Source organism: Chiloscyllium plagiosum, unplaced genomic scaffold (assembly GCF_037043375.1).
Source record: "Chiloscyllium plagiosum isolate Xiang-an unplaced genomic scaffold, Cpla_swu_hap1 HiC_scaffold_23, whole genome shotgun sequence".
Lineage (NCBI taxonomy): Eukaryota > Metazoa > Chordata > Chondrichthyes > Orectolobiformes > Hemiscylliidae > Chiloscyllium > Chiloscyllium plagiosum.
Window position 1 is genome coordinate 52,289,252 of NW_028270161.1, and position 16,344 is coordinate 52,305,595.

A 16,344-nucleotide genomic window follows, 5' to 3' on the forward strand; every position below is an offset into this window, starting at 1 on the left:
GCAAACAATTGAAGGAAATAACTGTGCCGATCCTTAAAAATTCAATTAGGTTGGGTGTCAGTTAAAATGACAAATTTCAACTACTCCATAAATCGTCATTGTATTTTCAGATATACTAATTTATGCATTTACTTCATTTTTTTAACACATTAGAGGATGGAAATCCCAAAAAAAAACACGTATGTTTCATTGAGAATGATTGAATTAATTAAAATAAAGCAAACCACTGCTGTTTCAAAGCTTCTGGCCTGATCCTGCTGCTCCATTCAGACTGGTTCCAGAGGAAGTGGTGGAAGCTGCTACAATTGCAACATTTAAGAGGCATTTGGATGGGTATATGAATAGGAAGGATTTGGAGGGATATGGGCCGGGTGCTGGCAGGTGGGACTAGATTGGGTTGGGATATCTGGTCGGCGTGGACGGGTTGGACTGAAGGGTCTATTTCCATGCTGTACATCTCTATGACTCTATGGTTTAAACAGTGTGGTTTTTCAGGTCTCTATTGTTGTGGTGCTTTTCCTGAAAGAGGGTATCCAGTATTGATGGAAAGATGAACCACCTTCAAGCTATTGTTACAATAAATAGAGCTGGATTAATGTGCACTTATACGTGTGTCAATCTAACGCCAATTAAAGAAAATGTTTTAATTCTTGATGTGCATTAGAATCCACACATGTAGAGATTAGTGTAGTTAAGGAAAAGTTGCTCATTTTCATTCTGAAGAATAACTTTTCTTTGTGTAATTATGACTAAATATTTTGTGATCTTAACCGTACATAAGATTTTAATCACTTCTTCACCGCCTGTTAAACTTTCATTCTGGTTAGGAATAGTGGCTATTCTTGATTATGTATCTGAGTATGACAAATTTACAGCTGGGTCCAGAGTTAAGAAGTGGCTTTTCAGAACTGTATAAGTAGAAGATGATACTTTAGCCCATCTTGTCTGTGCCAACTCTGAAGACCAGCAATTCAAAATTAATCTAAGTTCCCCGCCTATAGTCTCTTTATCCTTGCAACTAGGAGAAAATGAGGGCTGGCGATGCTGGAGATCAGAGTCGAGAATGTGGTGTTGGAAAAACACAGCAGGTCAGGCAGCATCCGAGGAGCAGGAGAATCGACGTTTCGGGCATAAGCCTTTCAGGAATGTGGGCACAAGTTCTCATCCCTGAAGAAGGGCTTATGCCTGAAACATTGATTCTTCCGCTCCTCAGATGCACCTGACCTGCCGTGCTTTCCCAGCACCACACTCTCGATCCTTATCCTTGCAACTACATGTCCCTCAACCTCGCCAACTCCGATTCCTCCATCAAAGCACCTTCTTCCCGGTTGTGTCCCAATGAGGCATCCGAGAATTTTCTTTCTATGTTATCAGTTCATATAAATGGAAATTATTGTTCAGAGCAAGCTAGGCAGTGGGATTCATATATTTATAGCACAGCTTTCTGATGGAGTCTATCATGATAGTCCAAAGGCTTGTTATAATGAATTTGCCAGTGCATGACCCAAGAAGTTACTGCACACTCACGGCTGATTTGTTTAGTTCCAAATTCCATATTCCCAAGTATGCCTGATCATCTTCAATCCTCTTGCTTTGGAACCTGAATATCTACATTAAGGGAGTCGCCCCTTGCTTCTCTGCCCAGGATCACTTCCTGCCAGTGGGAGAGGTTTCGAAGGACTGGTTCCTGGGATCATAGTTTTCTTTAATTACTGTTCAATTGTGTAACTCCTTACTGGGTCATGTGATGAAAGGCATAATCACCCCAATTCAGCAAAATCTCCTTGCTACTTGTTCAATGTTCTAAAGCCTACAACCATGTAGTTTGTATGTTCGTGTGTACTTCTTCATAATAAAGCTGGCAATGCTTTTGATTTAAGTGGGGATAATCTATTACAAAGACCTTATCTATAAAATTGGGGCTGACAAAGAAGGCATAACCATAAATCAGATGAATTTTGTGTCAAGTCTGAGCAGACAACCTTTCATTTGTAAGAGCCCTGTGGGAGCAGACATGCTCCAGAAATGTTTGTCTTTCTTGAAAACACCGACAGGCGACTGGAGTGGTGGTGAAACTGAGAACAACAGAAACTCTGAGCCTGCTGATCTCAAGCCATGATTTCTGATCTGAAACAGTAAGAAATATGGGCACATCCAGTGAGAAACTGGCATGTTACCGATGTTTAGGAACATTGCAGTCAGTTACAGTACAGGATGTTCTGAGCCGGACCACATGCTCAGCTACCCTGTGAGCTGAGAGTGAGCCAGATCAGCTAAGGGTGTTTCATGTTCCACATACCCTCTCCTCCCCCTCTACCTCTCTGTCTCTTACTCTGCAAATCAGAGGCTGATCATTCACCCAATGCATCAGGTCTTATGGAACTCTACATGCAAAATTACTTGGTCATTCTGTTTTGTTTCCTTAAAGCACTTATGCAGATATAGCTTTTCTCATTTCTCCTCTCGCTGTCTTAAATTATGGTGTCCTATTGCTGTCCACTCCTCCAACTGTAAAATGATCTCAAAAGGGCACATCCCTTTCTTGTTCTGGCTCTATCACAGCATTAACTGAAACAGTGTTAATTTTGCTGTCACACAGAATTTAGTTGAAGAGTAATTGCTGTTGTAGGGGATTTTGATTTGTTAGTTCTGATCAGTTTACGTGGAGTCATACAGCACTTATGTAGACTAGGACTCTTCGGTCCAACTAATCCACGCCAAACATAATCCCAAACTAAATTAGTCCCACCTGCCTGCTCGTGGCCTATATCCCTCCAAACCTTTCCTATTCATGTACTTGTCTTTTCAATGTTGTATTTGTACCCACATCCACCACTTCTTCAGAAAGCTCACTCCACACGCGAACCAACCTCTGTGTAAATCATTTGCCCCTCATGTCTTTTTGTTGAGTATTGTTTACAAAAGATACATTCTGTTGAAGCTGTTCATCTTGCATGCATCAGGGCAATCTGCAAGAATCTAAAAGTAAAAGAAATACAATATTTACAAATGAAAGAGGAGAGTGGTAATTGGTTGACACAGAGGCATTGTTGTGGAGATTGTATCCATGGTGATGATTGATAGCTAATTGCCAATTTTTGTTAAATTTAAACTGGGCAGGTTGATTCTGATTGTTCAAAGCATTGCCCTGAGAAATTAACCAGAGAATGGTTATCACCTGTTCTGAGTTGAAACAAGTGTAATGTGTGTCAATGTTCTGTCCATCTGCAAACAAAAGAGTCATGTATATTAATATCTGTGTCTTCCTGTGCACACAAGTACACCACACTGAGAGTCCAATGACATTCCTAAATTGGTTGTTCTTTTATTGATGAATTGCCAGCCTTAGGTTGGGTTCCATGCAAAATGGGTCTTCAGTGGAATGACACCTAACCTTCTACCCCTTGCAAATTTCCTGAGGGCGGCCCAGTGACTTGGTGGTTAGCGCTGCTGCCTCACAGGACCAGAGACCCGAGTTCGATTCCACCTTCAGCTGACTGTCTGGGTAGAGTTTGTGTATTCTCTCTGTGTCTGCGTGGGTTTCCTTTGAGTGTTCTGGTTTGCTAAACAGTCCTGTTTAGAAGAATTTCACTGACAATCAAATTAGATTGTCACTTGGACTCGAGCAATGTCTTGACCAGTCAGTGTCTGCTTACCCGGTTTAAAATTTCAACAAAGAACGGCAGTTAACTGCCAGTCATCATCTAACTGGTGAATGCTCCAAGATATTGCCTTCACCAATCAGAGTCCATTTGTCAACCAGTTAACTCCCTCTTCTCATAACGGAATGAAGGTTTTTTTTTTCCCCATTTACATTGAGAATTACCATGGTGAATGCAAGTCAAAAGGCTTCACCAAAATGTGCCTTTTATAGTGATACTCAAGTTGTGTACTACCAGTCATCATGTTTTTGCTAAAGGAAGATTGTCTATTGTGCAAGTACTTTGTTACAAGCCAGTTCTTCAAGAAGAATTGTGTCCATCATGACTTTGATTCACTTAAAGAATGTACCAGAGAATTAGGACATTTGTGATCAAAAGGTATATTGATATAGAATGTCATAGGTCAATAACAAATATCACGAAATATCAGCCAATGTCATGTATATTTATTGTCTATTCTCGTTTTATCAAATTACCTGGTTTTAGAATATATGCCAATTTTTTTTTTGCATAAAGCAAACTTTATGGTATACGAAAGACTTAACGTGAGCATTAATAATTTAGTATATTAGTTTGCAACTGTGTATGTTCTGCACTTTTGTTTCTGGCATGCTTCTTCCCAAACTATCTTGTCAGGCACCTTAAACTTCAATGGTAGAACAAACATCTCTGAGGACCACCCTCAAGTATGCCACAGTCCTGTGGAGAACTTTCCACAGTTCTAACTATTCTCAGGTAAAACCTTTGTATATGGTCTCTTGACTTTGGAGATCTCAGACCCTTGTGAGACAGTTCTGATACTTCCTGGTTGCTTTCTTTTGAAGCCATGATGTGGAAGTGTCGGTGTTGGACAAAGTCAGAAGTCACACAATGCCAAGTTATAGTCCAATGTTTGAAATCACAAGCTTTCAGAGCACTGGTGTCATGTGACACCTGCTTTTGACATGAGACATTGTAAATTCTCCCACTAGCTGCAAATTAGGCAAGCTTAAATTCACAAGAGTCACTTTGAGTTTAAGCTTCACCCATCATCTATGCAAAGACAAAGTTGGTGTTCTACCCTGCTACTAGATCAGATGTATAGAGCTGTCTTTTGTTTTGACTAAATTCTTCCAGTGAGCTGCCAGTCAAGTAAACTCCATACTGCAGTTAAAAGCCTCTTCCAGTGATTTCCTCAGAATCACAGGGTTATTACAGTGTAGCAGGAAATCATTCGCCCCCATTGTGCACACACTGGTTCATTCATTCAGCATTTTACATAATGCCATTCTTTTACCTTCTTCCCACAGTCTGATTACAGTCTAATTACCTTTTGAATGCCTCAATTGAAGGGAAACCTCTCAGGCAATGTATTCTAGACTTTGACAAACCACTGCTGCCAAAAAACATCTTTCTCAAATCACTTTTACTTCTTTTGTCAATTACTTTAATCTGTGCCCTCTTGTTCTCAATCCTTTTATGATTTGGAATTATTTCTCCTGACCTACTCTGTCACAATTTTGACTTCTGACTTTATTGAACAAACATAGAATCCCTACGGTGTGGGGCAGGCCATGAACCCTACTCAGACCCACCCCAGTCCCGTAACCCCACATTTCCCATGGTTAATCCACTTAATCTACACCTCCATGGACACTCTGGACAATTTAGCATGGACAATTTGCCTGAACTTCGACATCTTTGAACCGTGGGAGGAAACCGGAGCACCCGGAGGAAAACCATACACACATGGAGAAAATGTGCAAACTCCACACAGGCAATTGCCTAAGGATGGAATCAAACCCAAATCCCTGGTGCTGCATGACAGCAATGCTAATCGCTGAGCCACCGTGCCACCATGCTGTAACCTTCTAAACTGGCTTTCTCTTTCAGGTGTTTTGGCAATTTCTAAAGCCCAGCATTTTAATTACATTTCCTTTACAATAATCGTCTTTGCATTATCTCTATAATATTACAAACCATCAACTATCAGTACCATCTACAGGCCATGAGTTCTGAAGTATTAAACTTGCTCTCAATTTAATGGATGGTTTGACTCAACACTTCTGTATTTGGAGAAAGTGAGGGCTGCAGATGCTGGAGATCAGAGTCAAAATGTGTGGTGCTGGAAAAGCACAGCCGGTCAGGCAGCATCCGAGGAGCAGGAGAATCAACATTTCGAGCATTAGCTCTTCATTCCTGATGAGGAATGCTTATGCTCGAAGCATCAGCTCTCATGCTCCTGGGATGCTGCCTGACGGGCTATGCATTTCCAGCGCCACACTGTTTGAATCAACACGTTGTATTGTAGAGATGATGCTACATGATGGAAAATGATTTCATTTTGAAACCTCCGCAGTGAGTTGAACTCTTAACTCGAGTAGTGTTGGATAACACTTGCTTATCTCTTGGTTCTTTCAGTTCTTTTAATACAGAGTCTTGGAACAGCAGTTGCTCTCCCTCAGTTTTGATGACCATTGCCAAAAGCAGATCATTCTCAGCCTCCTACGCGGTTGCCACAAATAATCATGTGAATGCTAAAAGGCAGTTGCGGCAAGGTAAAATGCTATTTTTATTCTCTTAGTATATGTTTTTTAAAATTAAGTTCAAGTGCTGTATTTCCCAGTGAGATAAACTAGTTTGTCCCAATTTACATTAAGAAGATGAAGGCATTGTGGTAATGTCATTGCTATTGTCATTGAAAGGCCAGTGCTTTGGGGTGATGAGTTTGAATCCTACCAATGTGCCTGATGGAATTTGAATTCCATGGATAAATCTGGTCTTGGTAATAACCATTGATCCACCTGGAGCAGTACTGCCCTCTAGAGAAGGAAATGTACCAACCTACCCCTTTTATTTTATTCATTCACAGAATGTGGTCTCGACCAGCATTCATTTCTCATCCCTAATTGCCCTCTGGACAATTAAGAGTCAACTACATTGTTGTGGGTCTGGAGTCACGTGTAGGCCAGACCAGGTAAAAATTGCAAATTTCCTCCCTAAAAGATTTTAATGAACCAGATGGGCTTTTCTGACAATTGACAATGGATTCATGGTCATCATTAATTCCAGATTTTGTTTTTTTATTAAATTGAATTTAAGTTCCATTATCTGCCGTGACAGTATTCAAACCCTGGGTCTCTGGATTAACAGTCCAGTGATAATATCACTAGCCCATTGCCTCCGCTTATATAGTTGACTGTATAATGTTATAGTTGACTCTTCCCTGTCCTGTGAAGTGGCCTCTCAAGTCATTCAGTTTGAGGACAATGGGGAAAAATGGTGGCCTACTGGTGATGTAATTGGTCTAGTAACTAGAACTCCAGGCTATTGTTCTGCGGACATAGGTTTGAATCTAAATTTGAATTGAATTTTTAAAAAGTACTGGAACTAAAAGCTAGTTTCATAGCAACTGTGTAACCTTATCAACTGTTGCTCAAACCTATCTGGTTCACGAATGTCCTTTCGGGAAGGAAATCTGTCATCCTTATCTGCTCTGGCCTACAGGTAACTTCAGATCCACAGCAATGGGGTGATTCTTAACTCCCCTCCAAGTAATTAGAGATGGGTGATCAATGCTGGTCTATCCAGTGAGGTCCATAGTCAATGACTGAATTTGTAAAAGTTAGGGTGGGCAACTGGTGTTGGCCTTGACAGTGATGCCCAGATCCTAAAAGCAAATGAAAAGAAAACAGTCTTTTGCTCTCGATACATTGAAATCTTTGGTAAAATTTCCGTAATATCATCTAACCTCTTGTGTTAAAAGTTGGCATTGCTTCAATTAGTTGTAGTTCTTTGTGCTGTTATGGAAATATCTGACCAGGACGCTGTTTCATTAGGTTACTCTTCAAACATCACACCTCTCAACTCTCCATGCCATTCACCGATCCAGGGGACTCCGGCCGGTAGTCCCACGAGCAAAACCTCAGCTGTTGAATTCCCAGACACAGCAGATATCCTGACTAAGCCAGGCCGTAATCCACATAAGCCCTTAACGTACACTCAGAGCGCACCAGATGTCACAGGGCAATACCGGAGTAGCTGCTTGGTGTGCAGTAGGTAAGGTATTTGGAATTATTTTTGCTGTGTTCCATTACATTTAATTTGCTGATCTCTTTGGAGATGGGACTCTTGCTTTTAAGGACATTGGGGTCAGTTTTGTCTGTGTTTGACAGTGTACAAATGGGCAGTAGCAAATCAACAGTTCCTTAAGTAAAATTTGTTAGTATTACTGAGAAAAGAGATGCTTTGTTGAAACTCTCTTTATCTTGTACTCACCTCGACAGATGTCAGAATATCATATTTCAAAAGAAGGGAAATTTCTACCACTTGAGGAAAGAGGATCAGTTTGCAGGTTGACTTTGCTTCGCCAAGGAATATACTTAGGGGAGATGATGGCTTAGTGGTATTATCACTGGATTGTTAATTTGGAGACCCAGGGAATGTTCTGGGGACCTAGATTCGAATCCTACCATGGTGGATGGTGGAATTTGAATTCAATAAAATATCTGGAATTATGAGTCTAACGATGAGGATGTATCCATTGTAAGGAAAAATTCATTTCATTCACTAATGTCCTTGAGAGAGGGAAATTTGATCTCGCCTGATCTTGTGTGTGAGTCCAGAACCACAGCAAAGTGGTGGCCTCCTATTGCACTGTGACTAAATACTGGTCTAACCAATGACATCCTTATCCTGTGAATGAATTTAAAAAAAAGAGAAAGGCACAGTGCCTGATCAGGTTCTGTTTTCCTGCAGGGGAAAGGTCCCACTTCGAGTTACTTATTAAATCATGTGAAAGGGATGAGAAAGAGGCTGTTGATTTGCAATAATCTGTCATACACCATCAGACAAAGTCAAAATTAGCCTCTGTGGAATTTGTTGAAATCCTTAAACTAAAAACCACCAAGAACTTACACTTGGGTATATGACGCTCCCTCAATTTTCATTGTTATATTCCCATTTTAACTGTTAGGCAGGTTTCCAAAGGCTTTACTTTCTGAGGACATTAAGCAGTCTTTGTCACAAGATGATATCACTTAGCATAGCTGTTTAAAGTAAGCAAGAAATCAATTTACATTATCTCCTGTTGAGAGACCAGTGGGATTGTGTGTAATGCTGGTTTCACACTCTGCACAATTTTACATGATCCTGAAGTCAATGATGAATAACATTGAGCAGGTGTATAATTGACCTACCACTCAAACCAGTAAGCTAGTTTAAAATAAATCCCCTGACCGCTCCCAATCAGCCCCCACCTTACCTAAGCACCATGACTGGAGTTTCTGGTTTGGTTAGAACAGCAAGCCAGAGGTGGCACTTTCTGTTTTTACTCCCACATGTTTTCACCACACTATATTGTAAGGTTTTCCCATTGAATTTACTTAAGTAACATCAGCTAGTCCTCCTCATCTATCCTGGCCTTTCCACAGCTTTTGCTGTGGTTGCCTGCACCATCATTCTCGAGCACCTCTCCACCATCATCCAGTGAGGTGGGACTGCTCTCAGCATGTTCCATGCTTACCTATCTAATCATGGCCAGACAATCATCAACCGTAGACTCCCTTTCCATGCTCACCTCGTTCCTAAGGTGCCCTCCAAAGATCTATCCTTGACTTCCTTCTGTATCTCATCTTCATACTTCCCCTTGGGGAAAACATACTGTCAGTTCCCATACCTACACTGGCGTCACCCAGCTCTCTCAAACCACTCTGCTGTTTCAGCACTTCTCCAACATCCATAGGCAGAAACCATTTCCACCTGAGTTTTGGGGAGGGCGAAGCCATTGACCTTCAGTCTCCATTCCCTTGCTAATGTCTCTCTCTCTTTCCCTGGTGGAAGCAGGCTGTTCGTAATCTTGATGGCAAATTTGACCCAACAATGAGCTTCCCACTGCATAACTGTGATCACGAAGACCCCCATGTAATTCCACCTTCATAAAACTGCCCAACCCCATTCCAGTCTTAGCTCAGCTCAAACCCTCATCCATGTCTTTGTTATCTCTCTACTTGACTATTCCAACATATTCCCAGACTATATCCCATCTGGTGTTGTGTGATTTTTAACTTAGTATATCCCATATTATACACCTTGTAAGTTTGAGGTAATCGATTGTTCTGACCTCCAACCAAACTCTCACTTTCATGCAACAATCCTGTGCTTGCTGACCTACTGTTAATGAGTGCTTGATTTTAAAGTTTTTGCCCTTTTTTCAAATTCACACCTTCCCTAGCTCTCTAACCTCCTCCAACCCCACAATCTTCCGCTCCAAGATTTTTAAGCTTATCTTATTTTAGCCTCTTGCACATCTCCAATTTCATCACTCCTCCATTGGGTTGCAATGGTATCAGCTGCCTAGCCTCGATCTCATATTCTTTGCTCACCTTTAGTATGTACATAAAAAACCTATTTCTTTAACCAACATTTTAGTCATCTGCTCTATTAGCACCTTAAATGATTGGTAACACATATTTCCTTTGTAATAAAATACCTTGAGACTTTTCAGAATCTAATATGCTATATAAATCCAAAACAAAAACCATAATTGCTGGAAAAGCTATATGGATCTGGCAGCATCAGTGGAGAGAAAGTAGAGTTGACTTCTCAGGTGAAGTGACCCTTCCTCTGGTTTTGCTTCTGATCTACAGCAGTTCTTTTGGTTTCTGTATAAGTCCAGCAACACTCAACGTTAGATCCATTCAGTAACAATTAGGTCCTTCTCAGTCTTTCACTGTTGTCTTTTATTGTTTTATATATATATATGTTATATCTCACAAGGTTTGTGAAGGTTTGCAGCTCAGGTTGAGCTACTTCTAAGTGCTGTTTAGTGATTCAGTCACTAAAGTAAAGGGATTGGCATTTACTTGCAAAGAAGATTGCAGCTTCTTTACCTGCCAGACAGTTGAATCCCTTTCATAGAGAGCAACACAACAGCTATACTCTTGTGGTCTGTGAGGAAGAAAGTAATCTTCAGCAGTAACAAAAAAAAACTCTGACGTATTGTCCAACTGTTGGAGAATTAGCTGTTCAGTTCCATTGGCAGATTCATAGAACTGAATGCTAAGCACTTGCAATCCTGTCCATTTAGTCATTGCCCAAGTGAAATACCCTGTCCAGGCACATCCACGTGCCCAGTGCTATCTTTCCCTTTTGCCTGGCTACCACTTCACAGATTCTTTTGGCTTCTTTAGAAATGATTAGAGGCTCCACAAAGAGATTCAACGTTCCTTGGTGATGTTATTTATTCAAGAAAACATCTGCTTTATTTTAGTTTGAGCTGAACCTGCACTGAAAGCATAGTTGATTTAATTCTCATTGTTGGTGGTTTCTGAAATGCTGGCAGGCGATTGAATTGTTTAGGAAAGAACGTTTCTGCTTCTGCACCTCTTCCAGAAATCGTGAATGACAAAATGTAGCTGCTATCTAATATAAATCTGTTTGGAAAGGTTCTAGAACATTGCAAACAAATAACCCAACAATTCATTAACTCAGCAAACAAAAGTGGACAAAGGTGAAATCTCTCATATCCATTGCAGCATCTCATCAACTTACTTTAATAGCACTCAGATAACAAAACATATTTGATGAGTTGGAATGAGGTCATTGTGTAAAATAACTACTAGTTAACTATTACATATCATTAAGGTGAAGGGATATGCCTTTATCAATTGCCTTTTTATAGCTTTGGAACCCATTAAGTGTTTGTGAAGTGCAATCACAAATGTGAAACCCAACACTTGGAGATCTTAAAGCAGCAACTGAACTAAATGACCAGTTGATATGAGGCTGTATTTGTTGCAGGAACAATGTTGGTCAAAATAATAGGAGAAATGATTGTTCTTCTTTGAACAGCAGGACTTAGGTACAAAATCCAGATTGGCATGTCACGACAGTACCATGGGGAGACTCCATTAATAGAGGTGCAGGAATCCCTGAAATAGATCCTAGTCAAAGTGATGACTAGTCTGGGGTGTTTTTTCCTGGAACGTCGGAGGCTAAGGTGTGACCTTACAGAGGTTTATAAAACCATGAGGGGCATGAATAGGATAAATAGTCAAGGTCTTTTTCATAGAGTGGGGGAGTCCAAAACTAGAGGGCATAGGTTTAAAGTGAGAGGGAAAACATTTAAAAAGGGACATGAGGGGCAACTTTTTCATGCAGAGGGTGGTGTGCATATGGAACAAGCTGCAAGAGGAAGTGGTGGAGGTTGGTAAAATTTGCAGGACATTTGCAGGATGTGCAGACAGGTGCATGGAGAGGAAGGGGGTCGAGGGATATGGGCCAAATGCTGGTAAAAGGAGCTAGGTCAGATTGGGATGTCTGCTTAGTGTGGACAAGTTGGATAGAATGGTCTGTTTCCATGCTGTATGACTCTGTGACTCTTTGAAATGGGTGCTCATCCTTGCGTGCACGATAACCTGCCAGCAACATACAATGAAAGCTGGAGGTGTGCTGCAAAACTGCAGCATTGAATTGGTGAGCCATCGGCTGGAGCTACGCCATGGGCAGGGGGAGGATGGTACATTTCCGAAACCAACCTCCGCCACCAGGGGAATTGTGGGTCGGCAATTCCCACAGAACGTGCCCTGTGACATTGGTGACTCCTGCCTGAGGTCAAGGCCTGGAGGAGCAAGCGACAAGCTGGAGTCACCGGTTTACCACTCCGACTTGAATGTCAGGAATTCTCGACGATATCTGGCAGGTGGCAGAGTGGGAGAGTGCATTCTAATGATGCGAGGTTAGGTGCCAGTGCCTATAAGTGGATGCGAGTAGACCTCTCACCGCTCTCTAGTGAGACTCCCATCTCACTTTTCACAACTCAGTTGGAGAAACAGATATGGTTTTCTTGAATCAGGAATCTTATTTCTGCCAACCTCATTGTGGTTTCCCTAAAGACTCACCATTGGCCATGTTGTCCAGGGGCTGAGAGGATTCCACCCAGTCATATCTGGCTCTTTTATCTTTGTTGTTTCAGTATGTTGTGTATCCATTTGTTTGTCATAATGTAGAATCCCTACATTATGGAAACAGGCTCTTGGCCCAACAAGTCCACACCAACCCTCCGAACAGCATCCCACCCAGACCCATCCACCTACTCTATTACTCTACATTTACCCCTAACTAATGCACCTAACCTACACATCCCTGAACATTATGGGCAATTTAGCATGGCCAATTCTCCTAAATTGCACATCTTTTGGACTTTGGGGGGAACACGGAGCACCTGGAGGAAACCCACGCAGACACGGGGAGAACGTGCAAACTCCACACAGACAGTCATCCAAGGCTGGAATCGAACCCGGGTCCCTAGCACTGTGAGTCAGTCATGCTAACCACTGAGCGACCATGCCACCCAGTCGGTAATGTTGACAAGGTGATTGGGACTGACAGCACTGCTTCAAACACTATACCTCTCCTCAGATCTGATTGCTACGTAAAGCAGGGTAGTGTGTTGATTCGCTCCATGATGGTTCAGCTGGTTTCATTGTGTGAATGTAACACTGAGTCATAACGATGACTCACTGATTAGCATTAAGAGTCTCAGGCAGGGACAGCAATGGGACTGGCGTCAGAAGCCTGAAGTGGGGTTAATCCCAATTCACAGTCTCCATGTCTCTTTAAAGGTACATTATTATCACATCTCATTGGGAGTGAGCCACTGCCTCCAAAGAACCAGAGTTGCTTTGTGCGTTCAGCCTATCGATGTACTTATCCTATTCTCTGTTCAGAGGGGATTCATCAGGGTTTTGCTGGGCATGGAAGGTTTGAGTTATAAAGAAAAGCTGGGACGTTTTCACTGGAGTGTAGGAGGTTGAGGGATGGCCCTTATAGAGGTTTATAAAATCATGAGGGGTATGCATAGGGTTAATGGTAGTTGTCTTTTCCCTAGAATGGGGCATTTCAAGTCTAGAGGGCACGTTTGTAAGATGAGAGGGGGGAGATTTAAAAAAGACATGAGGGGCAAATTTTATACTCAGAGGGTGGTTTGTGTGTGGAATTAACCTCCTGAGGAAGTGGTGGGTGTGAGCACAGTTACAATGTTTAAAAGACACTTGTATAAATACATGAACAGGAAAGGTTTGGAGGGATATGGATCAGGAGGAGACAGGTGGGATTAGTTGAGTTTGGGATTATGATTGGCATGGACTGATTGGATGGAAGGATCTGTTTCCATGCTGTAAGACTCTCTGACTATAACTACTTGTATTATGGCAAGATGCTTTCATTTTCCCAACGTTAATCCTGATAAATATTGCCATTGGACATTTGCTGATAGACCAGCTGAGAGTTGTGTAAGAGCAGGAGAATATGGATCTTTTCTTTCTGTCCACTTCTTTGCCAAAGTTCATTCTCTTCACTGAATCTTAGTCGTAGAAAATCACAACATAGAAAGATGCCCTTTGGTCCTTGCTAGTTAAGATGCGCAGTCTACTCTAATCCTATTTCCAAGCACTTTATCCATAGCAGTGTACGCTGTGGCACTTCAAGTGTTCACCGAAATACTTCTTAAATGTTGTAAAGGTTCCTGCCTTTACCATCCTTCCATGCAGTGAGTTCCAGGTGCCAACCATCCTCTGGCTGAAAGGCTTTTGCCTTAACTGTCCTCTAAGCCTCCTGCATCTCACAGTAAGTTTATGCCCCCTGGTAATGCCCCCTACTAAGGGAAAATGTTTATATTTATTGATCCAACTACGTACTTTGATAATTTTGTACAGCTGTCAGTCAGGTTGGCCATCAACATCTCTGTTATAAGGAAGATAACCGCAGCCTATCCAGTCTCTTTTCATCGCTCAATCACTTCATCCCAGGCCTTTGCCTGTCAAATCTCCTCTACACCCTCTCTAGTGGAATCACATCTTTCCTCTCATGTGATGACCAGAACATTTTTCTTATTTACTTATGGGCGAGGTTGATAGGGTCAGCACTTATTGCCCATCCCCAGTTGCCCTTGAGAAGGTGATGGTGAGCTGCCTTCTTGAACTGCTGCAGTCCTTGTGCTGTAGGCAGTCCCACAATGCTCTGAGGGAGGGAATTCCAGGAATTTTACCAAGTGTCATGAAGGAATGGCAACAACCTTCCAAGTCAGGCTTGGAGGGGAACTTTCAGGGGTGGTGTTCCCATGTATTTAATGCCCTTGTTCTTCGAGATAGAAGTGGTCATGGGTTTGAAAGGTGCTGCCTGAGGATCTTTGGTGACTTGCTGCAGTGCATCTTGTAGAGTGTACACATTGCTGTTACTGAGTAGCGGTGGTGGAGTGAGTGGATGCTTGTGGATGTGGTGCCCATCAAGTGGGCTGCTTTGACCTGGATGGTGTTAAGCTTCTTGAGTGTTGTTGGGACTGCCCCCATCCAGGCAAATGGGGAGTATTCCATCACACTCCTGAACTTGTGCCTTGCAGATAGTGAACAGGCTTTGGGCAGTCAGGAAGTGAGATACCCTCTGCAAGATTTCTAGCCTCTGACTTGCTCCTGTAGCCATTGTGTTTATGTGGTGAGTCTAACTGAGTTTCTGGTCAATGTTAACTTCCAGGATGTTGATAGTGGGGAATACTGCAAAGAGTACTCCAGCTGTTGCTTAACTAACACCCTGTACATTTTCATCATAACCTTCCATCTCTTTTTTTCAATGCCTCAGCTAATGAAGGCAAGTACTCCACGTGCCTTCTTAACTATTCTATCCACTTGGTCTGCTGCCTTCAAGGAGCAATGTAAATGCACACCAAGGTCTTATTGAGTCATAGACATGTACAGCAGAGAAACAGACCCTTTGGGCCAACTTGTCCATGCCGACCAAATATCGCAACCCAATCTAGTCCCAACCCGGCCCATATCCCTCCAAACCCTTCCTATTCAAATACCCATCCTTTTAACTGTTGCAATTGTACCAGCCTCCACCACTTCCTCTGGCAGCCCATTCCAAAAATGCACTCCCTCTGCATGAAAATGTTGCCCCTTAAGCCCCTTTTATATCTTTCCCCTCTCACCCTAAACTTATGCCGTCTCGTTCAGGACTCCCCCACCCCAGGGAAAAGACCTTGTCTATTTACCCTATCCATGCCCCTCATAATTTTGTAAACCTCCATAAGGTCACCCCTCAGCTTCCAATGTTCCAAGGAAAAAAATCCCAGCCTATTCAACCTCTCTCTATAGTTCAGATCCTCCAACCCTGACAACATCCTTGTAAATCTTTTCTGAACCCTTTCAAGCTTCACAACGCCTTTTCAGTAGGAAGGAGACCAATAATGGCCGAACCAATGTCCAGATACAGCTCCAACATGATCTCCCAACTCCTATAGGAGAATGTGAGGACTGCAGATACAGGAGATCAGAGCTGAAAAATGTGTTGCTGGAAAAGCGCAGCAGGTCAGGCAGTATCCAAGGAGCAAGAGAATCGACATTTCAGGCGTAAGCCCTTCTTCAGGAATGAGGAGGGTGTGCCAAGCAGGCTAAGATAAAAGGTAGGGAGGAGGGACTTGGGGGATGGGCGTTGGGAATGCGATAGGTAGAAGGAGGTTAAGGTGAGGGTGATAGGCCGGAGATGGGGTGGGGGCGGAGAGGTAAGGAAGAAGATTGCAGGTCAAGAAGGCGGTGCTGAGTCCGAGGGTTGGGACTGAGATAAGGTGGGGGGAGGGGAAATGAGGAAGCTGGAAAAATCAGCATTCATCCCTTGTGGTTGGAGGGTTCCTAGGCGGAAGATGAGGCCC

The 16,344-nt window shown here is 42.4% G+C and overlaps 1 protein-coding gene across 4 annotated transcripts in view; it reads left to right on the forward strand.

The window, feature by feature from the left end:
- Positions 1-16,344, forward strand: part of pde3a (phosphodiesterase 3A, cGMP-inhibited) — a 494,444-nt gene that overhangs the window by 376,813 nt on the left and 101,287 nt on the right. For all 4 annotated transcript variants that reach the window (XR_006315047.2, XM_043713454.2, XM_043713455.2 and 1 more), the window contains 2 exons: positions 6,063-6,199; positions 7,481-7,700. Coding sequence is in view for 3 of the 4 variants with exons in the window: in XM_043713454.2 (XP_043569389.1) it covers positions 6,063-6,199; positions 7,481-7,700 (357 nt within the window). In the remaining variant the exon portion in view is untranslated. The remainder of the gene's footprint in view (positions 1-6,062; positions 6,200-7,480; positions 7,701-16,344) is intronic.